This window comes from Dendrobates tinctorius, unplaced genomic scaffold (genome assembly GCF_039654945.1).
Source record: "Dendrobates tinctorius isolate UK_male_01 unplaced genomic scaffold, ASM3965494v1 ptg000056l, whole genome shotgun sequence".
Classification (NCBI taxonomy): Eukaryota; Metazoa; Chordata; class Amphibia; order Anura; family Dendrobatidae; genus Dendrobates; species Dendrobates tinctorius.
In genome coordinates this window covers 12,182,472-12,194,697 of record NW_027361724.1, presented here as the reverse complement: position 1 = coordinate 12,194,697, position 12,226 = coordinate 12,182,472, and the positions used below count along the sequence as shown (strand labels likewise).

At 53.9% G+C, this 12,226-nt stretch overlaps 1 protein-coding gene across 2 annotated transcripts in view; it reads right to left on the bottom strand.

The window, feature by feature from the left end:
- The window catches only part of ITPRID2 (ITPR interacting domain containing 2), a 102,789-nt gene extending 93,532 nt beyond the window's left edge, over window positions 1–9,257 (bottom strand). For both annotated transcript variants that reach the window (XM_073577493.1, XM_073577494.1), the window contains exons 1-2: window positions 9,079–9,257; window positions 8,786–8,994 (exon numbers count right to left, since the gene is read on the bottom strand). In XM_073577493.1, the coding sequence (XP_073433594.1) occupies window positions 8,786–8,948 (163 nt within the window). In that variant the 5' untranslated portion in view covers window positions 8,949–8,994; window positions 9,079–9,257. The remainder of the gene's footprint in view (window positions 1–8,785; window positions 8,995–9,078) is intronic.
- Window positions 9,258–12,226: the final 2,969 nt, after the last annotated feature.

The window sequence follows — 12,226 nt, the reverse complement described above, 5'->3', positions numbered from 1 at the left end:
GAGGTGCTGGGTGTCTGACCCCATAGTAGGTTAGGTCATCAATATACAACCCCATTAGAGAGTCGCAAAAAAAATCCTGTGAGTTAAAACTGCTGTGACCATAAAGATCCCATTATTTACATAAAATCTCAAATCAGGTCATCACAAAAAGTTGGGCTATAACTTTGAAGTCAATGGTGAAAGTCGCAGAACAAGGACACACAGAACTGACATGCTGCAGATTATATTCTGCACCAAATCTGCAAGTCACAAATAAGCAACGTGTGCCTGACACTTCAGGTTTCTCATTCCCTTTGCTGGCAAACAGGATTGTTTCAGGTTTATCTAAAAAATATGCAAGGGAAAAAAAAACGCACCAAGTCTGCAAGGTGTGAACACAGCCTAATGGAAAAACCGCTTTAGAAAAAAGGCCAGCAGCTTTTGCAGGATGTGGCTTCCCTAGGAAGTTTGTCAGGTGCGTCAGCGTCTGTGCAGACAGGCAAACGGAAATGTCCGAACACCAGACAGACTTAAGAATACAAGTGATTTTATGAGAACAGATCAGTGGATGATCATAGAAATGACTGTTTGCTTAACTCTTAGCAATAAAAATTCTCAGCCTCAAGGTCAATGTCTGGTGAAAGACTTGTGGGCATTACAAACTTTTCCCACACTATAACCAGATTTTAATTGTGGAAAAACAAGCAGGACAAAGATTTGCAAATGTCTCACAAAAGTTTTACCATGAGTAATAATAGTAAGAATATAATCTTGTATTTCTGGTCATCTTAGATAAGGACTTTCTCTTATTGTCCAGCACTGCTGAGATGTCCTATGTACAGAAACACAGGGGACAAGTCTAAGGAGAGACACTTGCATCCTACAGTCAAGCAACTGATCCATGAGATTCTTCTGCTGTACACAATCACCAAGTCTCTGTAGTCCTTTTTTAGACCAGACGCAAAAGCCCATCAAGTCTGTGGATGCCACCTGCACACTAAGCAGCCTTAGGCCACGTTCAGTATTTTAAATCAGTATTTGCCAGCCAAAAACCAGGAGTGGGTGATAAATACAGAAGTGGTGACGGGTTTCTATTATACTTTTCCTCTGATTGTTCCTCTCTTGATTTTGGCTTACAAATACTGATGTAAAATACTGACCGAATACTGACCGTGGCACAAGGCTACACTCAACTGTGTGAACTGACCAAACAGCACTAAGACCTGATTTATTCACACATCTGAGTACAAGATCCATGGCACCAAGAGTATGTCCTGTTTGGATCAGATTTTGGAGGACTCAATGTATCTGTGTGCTACCCGATAAAAAAAAAAAAAAAAAAAAAAAAAAAGGACAGCATGTCAACGCTTCATGTGGGCGTCACTTCATCGAAGGAATCATACACCTTCCATAATCAGTTTCTTCCAAGCTCCCATGACATCATATTTTCTGCCGACTCGACCTTACATAAAGCTCGGCAGAGAACTCCTGTAATCTCTACAAATCAATCACCTGGCAGCAGCTTGTCCCCAAGTAGAATAAAAGGATAGACCGCCGAGAGTCGGGAGATCTCCGTACTCAAACTGTCAGTCAATCCCGTCAATATTGGGGCATTTCCTAAAACGTCAATAAATCTTTTCATTGCATGGTATCCAGAGGATCTAGTCAGGAAGCGGTTAATTTTTCTTCCAAGAAAAAACACAACTGTGGCATAAGATGTTGCAGACTGTAAGCAGGGCCTTCACTTCTGTAACTATATGGTCTGTGCATGTCCCCACTTAATTGTAAAGTGCTGCGGAATATGTTGGCGCTATGGAAATAAATTACTGTGATGCTTTGGGTACATGTATATAGCAGAAAACAAAAGATATAGAAATAGTAACGTATCAAAATGTATCTTCCCCAGGGGCTGGGGATATGGTCAAGGTTAAAGAGCTCACCAACAAGATCCATAAATTAAAGCGACACAAATACAGTGACAGTCATTCAGCCACGATGGCAAATTAAATTTGCAGCTTTTACAAACTTTCTGCAGTTTGCTGTAAAGCGGGAACAATTTTAATAGCTCAACACAACTAATGTCATAAGCGGTTTCTTTAAATTCAGCACATAGTGCCACTTATACTGATGCTGCAGTCTCGGAATAATCCCCCCTTGGGATGGAAGCACTTCTGAGCGCGCACACACTTGTAAACCAAACGTTTTCTTAAGTTCACCTGATTTAACGAAGCGAGGGCTTCATAAATCAAGAGAGGGTGCAGCACATTAAGAGACGAGATCACTGCGCCGTACAAACAAGGACAGAAAGTGATTGAGTGTACCTGGAGATACAGTTGGAAACATAATTCACAAGTTCAACGTTATAGGGACACCGGTCACACTTCCTGGATGTGGCAGAAAGAGGAAGCCAGCACCGGCTGCCACCAGATTCCTGAGGAAGCAGACTCAATGAATAACTGCAAAAGATCTGCGAGATTTAATGGTAACAGGGTTGGAGATTTAGGTTTCCACAGTAAGGCAGCGTTCAGACAGCCAAATTTCATGGTCCACGAAAGTCTAGACTGAACCAGGTTATTCTGTAATGTCTTATTGTCTGTACAAGTCCCCTCTAAAATGTAAAGTGCTGCAGAATATGTTGGAGCTATAGAAATATTTTTATTATGCACTCACCACCTCATTGGAAGTCTGAACACGTCCAAATGTACATAAACACTGAAGGTCTCCATGCCCAAAATCCAAGACAGGCCATAACCTATGAGGAATGGGCTAAGATTCCTCAGGAAAGCTGTCAGAAACTAAAGTCTGTCTATGCATCAAGTTACAACAGCCATGGCTCCACTGAATACTAAAAACGCTCGCCATGAAGGGGCTGACCAGTTCAGAGATAGCAGTAGTCAGTAAAAGTGGCATTTTGTGTTGAATTTTCAGAAATCACCTGTTATATTAGTTGTGTTGAGGCATTTGTATTGTTCTTGTTTGATTGGTTTACTGCAAACAGCAGAAAAATTGGGACATTTTGCTACTATACAAGCGTCGTTTAATCCAGATTACAGGACGCTGTGCCAACCTTAATACATTGTCATCAAAACAGAAGATGCAGCACAACCAAAACCAAGTCCAGGAGAGAAACAACAACAACTTGTATGGGGACAACATCAAGAAGCTGTGAATGTAAGGGGTATAATGGACTAATGACTGCGCAAATGAGCACAAATTCATTACTGGTGCCTGTGAGGGTCAAACAAATGTCAGGTGAATGATTATGGCATTTCTGATTTCTATACACCTTCATCTACAGAAAGACAAATTTATCAACAGGAGAGCAGATTTTCTGTTTTTCTATATATTATCCATACTGCCCATCATCCAGGAGCAGAGCAGCATCCCTAGATAGTGACATTTCAATACAATGTGGGCTGATCAGCTCATTATTTAGGCCCAGTTTAACTAAAAATATACGTAAGATATTGTATCACTGCATCTATAGGTGGGGGGTCAGGGTTTATTAAATCACGTTTATATAAACTGTGCCCTTCTGGTGGTAACCGGACTGCACTGATCCTACACCGCACAAGTACAGTATATACAGTAAGGAAACAATGTGAAACCGCTGCGACCTGCAAAGAAAGCCCGCAGGTTTAGATTTATTGAAAACTGCTTGTCGTTGTCAGTGGTCTCTGCACAATGTCACAGATTCAGCACTGGGGGTCTGGATGTGGATTCATGTATGAAAAGATGAAGGCAGCACAACAAAGGTCCATTAAAAATTGGTTTATTGACCCATCATGTCAGACGACGTTTCGTTCCAAATGTGAACATTTTTAAAAGTTCCACATTTGGAACGAAACGTCGTCTGACATGATGGGTCAATAAACCAATTTATTTTGGAGCTTTGTTGTGCTACCTTCATCTTTTTTGCATATATTGAGGTTTGATTTTGACTGGTAGGCTTTGCACCCATTATTTTTTGCCTTGCTAGTGAGATTGATATAATATAGATACCGTATATACTCGTGTATAAGCCGAAATAATTTTCAGCCCATTTTTTTGGGCTGAAAGTCTCCCTCTCAGCCTACACGCGAGTCATACGCCAGGGGGTCGGCGGAATAGGTACATAGTCATGACTTTAATGAGCGGTGCCACATGACCGCTGAAGGAAGGAGCCCGAGACCAGGAGAAGCGGGGGGGCTGCAGAGACCACGCCAGGTGGGGGTAAGTATATGTCATAGTCACCTGTCCCTGGTCCACCGCTCTGACCTCCGCATCCTCTGGCTGTGATGTTCAGGTCAGAGGGCACGGTAACGTAGTTAGTGCGCGCCGCGCCCTCTGCCTGAACAGTCACTCACAGAGGGACCTAGAAGACAGAGCAGCAGCGGTGGACCGGGGGAAAGGTGAATATCTAAGGTGCCAGGGCCCTGAGCCAGCGGCAACATCAGCACCTGTCCCCCCAGCAACAAGAGGCATGTTTATTTTTTTTATCTGCAGCAGCATATGGGGGCATAATCTATGGAGCATCTCATGGGGCAGCATATGGGGCATAATCTATGGAGCATCTTATTGGGGCAGCATATGGGGCATAATCTATGGAGCATCTTATTGGGGCAGCATATGGGGCATAATCTATGGAGCATCTTATAGGGGCATTTAACCTACTGATGTCTCAGTTAATTTAACTTTTATTGGTATCTTTTTTTATTTTTGAAATTTACCAGTAGCTGCTGCATCTTCCACCCTAGGCTTATACGCGAGTCAATACGTTTTCCCAGTTTTTTGTGGCAAAATTAGGGGGGTTGGCTTATACATGTGTATATATATATATATATATATATATATATATATATATATATATATATATATATATATATATATACACACATATATACACACACACACACACACACATATATACACACACACGTTATGTATAAAAGCAACAATTTACGGGGCTACAAATACCAACAAATACTGTTTCACATGTTCCCTTCTACTTACAAAAAAAAAAAAGCTACATATAACAGGAAAAACAAAAAAAAGTGGAGCTTGGTTTGAGTTGTTATACATGCAGCATATAAACACATGTTCACATTGGCTATAAAGCATACAAAACCTACAAAGGACAAATATAACAGGGCAGGGGGGACAGATGGTACCCAGACAAGAGATTGAGGATGTGTTGCCAGACTGATGATACCCGGGCAAGGGACAGGGGGGCGGTAGTCACAGGCTGACAGCACCCGTGCAATGAGGGGGATGACACGCTCGCGGCACCCGGGAAAGGGAGGTGGGGGGAGGACACACACCGACGGCACCCGGGCAAGGCAGTGGGGGGGGGGGGGGGGGGGGTGGAGGACACACACCGACGGCACCCGGGCAAGGCAGTGGGGGGGGGGGGGGTGGAGGACACACACCGACGGCACCCGGGCAAGGCAGTGGGGGGGGGGGGGGGTGGAGGACACACACCGACGGCACCCGGGCAAGGCAGTGGGGGGGGGGGGGGTGGAGGACACACACCGACGGCACCCGGGCAAGGCAGTGGGGGGGGGGGGGTGGAGGACACACACCGACGGCACCCGGGCAAGGCAGTGGGGGGGGGGGGGTGGGTGGAGGACACACACCGACGGCACCCGGGCAAGGCAGTGGGGGGGGGGGGGTGGGTGGAGGACACACACCGACGGCACCCGGGCAAGGCAGTGGGGGGGGGGGGGGGGTGGAGGACACACACCGACGGCACCCGGGCAAGGCAGTGGGGGGGGGGGGGGGGTGGAGGACACACACCGACGGCACCCGGGCAAGGCAGTGGGGGGGGGGGGGGGTGGAGGACACACACCGACGGCACCCGGGCAAGGCAGTGGGGGGGGGGGGGGGGTGGAGGACACACACCGACGGCACCCGGGCAAGGCAGGGGGGGTGGAGGACACACACCGACGGCACCCGGGCAAGGCAGTGGGGGGGGGGGGGGGTGGAGGACACACACCGACGGCACCCGGGCAAGGCAGTGGGGGGGGGGGGGGGTGGAGGACACACACCGACGGCACCCGGGCAAGGCAGTGGGGGGGGGGGGGGTGGAGGACACACACCGACGGCACCCGGGCAAGGCAGTGGGGGGGGGGGGGGGGGGGGGTGGGGTGGAGGACACACACCGACGGCACCCGGGCAAGGCAGTGGGGGGGGGGGGGGGGGTGGAGGACACACTCCGACGGCACCCGGGCAAGGCAGTGGGGGGGGGGGGTGGAGGACACACTCCGACGGCACCCGGGCAAGGCAGTGGGGGGGGGGGGGGGGTGGAGGACACACTCCGACGGCACCCGGGCAAGGCAGTGGGGGGGGGGGGGGTGGAGGACACACTCCGACGGCACCCGGGCAAGGCAGTGGGGGGGGGTGGAGGACACACTCCGACGGCACCCGGGCAAGGCAGTGGGGGGGGGGGGGGGGTGGAGGACACACTCCGACGGCACCCGGGCAAGGCAGTGGGGGGGGGGGGGGGGGTGGAGGACACACTCCGACGACACCCGGGCAAGGCAGTGGGGGGGTGGAGGACACACACCGACGGCACCCGGGCAAGGCAGTGGGGGGGGGGGGGGTGGAGGACACACACCGACGGCACCCGGGCAAGGCAGTGGGGGGGGGGGGTGGAGGACACACACCGACGGCACCCGGGCAAGGCAGTGGGGGGGGGGGGTGGGTGGAGGACACACACCGACGGCACCCGGGCAAGGCAGTGGGGGGGGGGGGGGGGGTGGAGGACACACACCGACGGCACCCGGGCAAGGCAGTGGGGGGGGGGGGGGGGTGGAGGACACACACCGACGGCACCCGGGCAAGGCAGTGGGGGGGGGGGGGGGGGTGGAGGACACACACCGACGGCACCCGGGCAAGGCAGTGGGGGGGGGGGGGGGGTGGAGGACACACACCGACGGCACCCGGGCAAGGCAGTGGGGGGGGGGGGGGGGTGGAGGACACACACCGACGGCACCCGGGCAAGGCAGGGGGGGTGGAGGACACACACCGACGGCACCCGGGCAAGGCAGTGGGGGGGGGGGGGGTGGAGGACACACGCAGTGGGGGGGGGGGGGGGTGGAGGACACACACCGACGGCACCCGGGCAAGGCAGTGGGGGGGGGGGGTGGAGGACACACACCGACGGCACCCGGGCAAGGCAGGGGGGGGGGGGGGGGGGGGTGGGGTGGAGGACACACACCGACGGCACCCGGGCAAGGCAGTGGGGGGGGGGGGGTGGAGGACACACTCCGACGGCACCCGGGCAAGGCAGTGGGGGGGGGGGGGGGTGGAGGACACACTCCGACGGCACCCGGGCAAGGCAGTGGGGGGGGGGGGGGTGGAGGACACACTCCGACGGCACCCGGGCAAGGCAGTGGGGGGGGGGGGGGGTGGAGGACACACTCCGACGGCACCCGGGCAAGGCAGTGGGGGGGGGGGGGGGGTGGAGGACACACTCCGACGGCACCCGGGCAAGGCAGTGGGGGGGGGGGGGGGGGTGGAGGACACACTCCGACGACACCCGGGCAAGGCAGTGGGGGGGGGGGGGGGGTGGAGGACACACTCCGACGACACCCGGGCAAGGCAGTGGGGGGGGGGGGAGACACACACCGACGGCACCCGGGCAAGGCAGTGGGGGGGGGGGGGGGGAGACACACCGACGGCACCCGGGCAAGGCAGTGGGGGGGGGGGGGGGGGGAGACACACCGACGGCACCCGGGCAAGGGTGTGGGGGGGGGGGGGGGGTGGGGGGAGACACACCGACGGCACCCGGGCAAGGCAGTGGGGGGGGGGGGGGGGGGGGAGACACCGACGGCACCCGGGCAAGGCAGTGGGGGGGGGGGGGGGGGGGGGGACACACACCGACGGCACCCGGGCAAGGCAGTGGGGGGGGGGGGGGGGGGGGGCCCACACCGACGGCACCCGGGCAAGGCAGTGGGGGGGGGGGGGGGGGGGGGAGACACACACCGACGGCACCCGGGCAAGGCAGTGGGGGGGGGGGGGGGAGACACACACCGACGGCACCCGGGCAAGGCAGTGGGGGGGGGGGGGGGGGGGAGACACACCGACGGCACCCGGGCAAGGCAGTGGGGGGGGGGGGGGGGGGGGGGAGACACACCGACGGCACCCGGGCAAGGCAGTGGGGGGGGGGGGGGGAGACACACACACCGACGGCACCCGGGCAAGGCAGTGGGGGGGGGGGGGGGGGGGGGACACACACCGACGGCACCCGGGCAAGGCAGTGGGGGGGGGGGGGGGGGAGACACACACACCGACGGCACCCGGGCAAGGCAGTGGGGGGGGGGGGGGGACACACACCGACGGCACCCGGGCAAGGCAGTGGGGGGGGGGGGGGGGGGGACACACACCGACGGCACCCGGGCAAGGCAGTGGGGGGGGGGGGGGGGGACACACACCGACGGCACCCGGGCAAGGCAGTGGGGGGGGGACACACACCGACGGCACCCAGTGGGGGGGGGGGGGGGGACACACACCGACGGCACCCGGGCAAGGCAGTGGGGGGGGGGGGGGGGGGGGGACACACACCGACGGCACCCGGACAAGGCAGTGGGGGGGGGGGGGGGGGGCCACACACCGACGGCACCCGGACAAGGCAGTGGGGGGGGGGGGGGGGGCACACCGACGGCACCCGGGCAAGGCAGTGGGGGGGGGGGGGGGGGGACACACACCGACGGCACCCGGGGCTCCTCACAATGTGGAAGTCCGGGGCTGCCGGGCTCCTGACCGCTTCTGACAGGACTGGGGCTGGAGAGTTTGCAGAAGTTGTGGCGGACGAGCGGGTACTGACCGGAGCCCGCTCCCAGCTGCAGCTTCCCCTGCACGGCCGGGGCGATGTGTCCGGCTTCCGCTGAGACATCCTCTGCCTCCGAGGCTTGCCAGGAATCTCTGCTCTTCGCCCAGGCCTTCCTCCTCTCGGTCACCATCGCCCTGTTCTGCGCCTCCTCATCCATGGCGAGCGCCGGCTTCTTCCTTGTCGCCGTTTAGCTCTCCACCAACCTGTGCGGGCAGAGGAATGACAGACGTGACCCCCTGCTCGGTCCGGAGCGGCGGAAGGATCGCCGAGCACAGGCAGACACTCACATGTCAGTCACTCCATGCAGCCGCCGGGAGCTCGTCCAGTCTCTCGGCCCGCACTTTGTGTCGCGTCCCCGGCCAAGCGTCTTTTCCGCTTCCCGCCCCCGCTGCTTTTCTATCACTTGTTTCACTGCAGCAAAACTTTTTCTTACGGAGCCATCACCGAGAGCAGCGCAGTGCGCAGGCGCCGCACGGCCGAATTATATGAAACAACACCTGAAAGGGGCGGGGAGGCCGTGTGCCCCGCCCCCGCCCGGGCTCACAGAGCGGGGGGGTCACACAGGGGCGCTCGTCCTCGGGGAGCGCGGCCACGATTCCCCTCAGAGTCCGTGCTGTGTAATGAGGGCGTGCAGCCTGTGCGCCTCCTCACTCCGGGCTCTGCGACTTATCTGCCTCACACCTAATAGCCTGCTCTTAGCAAATAACACTGAGTATTCGGGTGTTTGCTGTGAGTCACGTATTGTGTTACCTGACAGTGACTGCGGCAGAAAGTGCCGCACCCCGTAGTGTGACCGCAGCCTGACACAGTAGCCGGCAGTCTCGGGGACTTTTATTTATGAATAACCCCGCCCACACGCTCAGGCCACGCCCATAAATCAGAGGACACAAAACCCCGAGTTATTGAGGAGTATAGGGAAGTTTATAGTATGGGGATTAGTTACTGATCACTGGGGGGCCAACAATTACTGATCGCGGGGGTCCAACAATTACTGATCTCTGGGGGTCCACTTATTTAGTGATCGCTGGGGTGTGACCACTTACTCATCTCTGGGGGTCTGACCACTTATTTAGTGATCGCTGGGGTGTGACCACTTATTTAGTGATCGCTGGAGTCTGACCACTTACTCATCTCTGGGGGTCTGACCACTTAGTGATCGCTGGGGTGTGACCACTTACTCATCTCTGGGGGTCTGACCACTTATTTAGTGATCGCTGGGGGTCTGACCACTTAGTGATCACTGGGGGTCCGACCACTTACTGATCGCTGGGGTCCGACCACTGGGGCCAGCAGTGATCCCAGTAACTGGGCTTTGTTTGTTTTCAATGTTTTATTTATTAAAACAGTCTTGGTAACATGACAGCAACGTAACAGATCCAACAATGCAGGTATGTTACAGCACAATAAAACAATACAGTGTTCAATGGACGCTTTGGTCTCAAGAACGGAAATGAGAACTAGAGGTTGTCCATGTCTACAGGGATGTAAACACCCACTTCGTCGTCGAAATATCGCTACCATGAAAAAACGACGATTAATTCTTACTTGTCATTAACAAAATAGACATACGCGTACATTTGGGACATGACTTGGGCCCAATGTTAAATAATAAACCTTCAAGTGAAACAATTAGCTTAGTAAGAACCCAGTCAGGACCCAAGAAAATGGAGTGAGTAAACTATAGGGTTCTATCAACAATTTGGGTAGGGGAGGGGGGGAGAGGTCTGCAAACATGATGCTCAAGTCCAGGATTTAAGATGTAGGGTCAGGTGTATACAAAGAAATGAGTTTTTCTGATTTCCTGTACGATACCCAAAGACTCTAGACATGTAAGAAAGCGGAAAAGTTATGTGTAGAAAGTGGTACCAATTCTTCAGCATGGTATAATTGGTCAATTTTAGTTAATAACTGACTCCATTTTTTAGTCTGGTCTGCAACCAAGTTAAGCATTGGTTTATAATTCAAGCTGAATAAATCTTTAAAAGACGAACTAATTTTTATACCCAAATACTTTATATAATTGCCCGGCCAATGGAAGGGGAATTGAGATTTGAAGTCAATTATAGTGCTAACAGGTTTATTTATGCCCAGAGCTTCGGACTTAGATGGGTTAATTTTGAAATTGGACAGAGAGCCATATCTCTCTAGGATCTACATAAGAGCTGGTATGCCTCTATGAGGGCAAGTCATGGTGACTAATAAGTCGTCAGCGAAGGCCATAGTTTTATGCGAAGTACCCTGAATGTTCACTCACTCTATATCTTGACACATTTTTATAGCTTTGATGAGGGGTTCCATCACTGCTATGAATAGTAATGGCGAGAGAGGGCACCCCTGTCTTGTTCCGTTATGAATCTCAAAGGAATTGGTGAGGGAGTTGTTTAGTTTAATTCTGGCTGAAGGGTGTGAATACATTTGCAATATGGCCTCTTCCAACAGAGGAGGAAAATTGAAATTAAGGAGGGTTTCCGGCAAAAAGATCCAATCCACTCTATCGAAAGCTTTCTCTGCGTCTGTGCCTAATAGCACCAAGGGTATCTTATGTAAGCTAGAATATTGCATCAAATGTAGAACTCTCCATGCATTTTCTTTGCCTTCTCTACCTCTAATGAAGCCGGTCTGGTCAGGGGAGATCAGTTTAGGTAAATACTCCACAATGCGCCTCGCAAGCATACTGGCATAAATTTTTAGATCCACGTTCAGTAATGATATGGGTCTGGGTCTTTGCCCTCCTTGTGGATTAGAGAGATATGAGCTTCCAAGGATTGGGGAGGGAAGGGTTTACCTCGAAGTATTTCATTACAGAGAATAAGAAAATAGGGTTCTAGCGTCTCTGAAAAGGTTTTATAATATATAACAGCACAATTACCAGCAACTATACTTCAAGAAGCCCCCAGAAATGGACAGAAACAAAGTGCTGGAGAGTTCTGAAGTGGCCAACAATAAGGGTATGTTCCCACGGTCAGTAAATACTGTGGGTTGGACGCTGCGTACATCCACAGCGTCCAACCAGGAGCGACCAGATGTTACAGCATAGTGGATGGGAATTCATGAAATTCCATCTCCAATATGGGTGCAGGGACGACCCCGGCTTCCCTTTGTAACCGGACATGCGGCGCATCTTTCTCGACCGCAGTATGTCTATTTATCTTGCGGAGACGCTCAGTCTCCGTAAGATAAAGCCACCCATACAATGTAATGGGACGCGGTGATTCCACACTGTTCAATGAACACATGGGGAATCACCAGCGTTCAAAAGTCAGCAGCGCTTTGGATGGAGCGGACATGTGCTGCGTTCAAAGCACTACCGGATACTGACCATAGAACAAACCCTAAGTCTGGATCTGAATCCCATTGAACACCTGTGGAGAGATCTTAAAATTGCTGTTGAGAGAAGGCGCCTTCAAATCTGAGAGACCTGGAGCAATTTGCAAA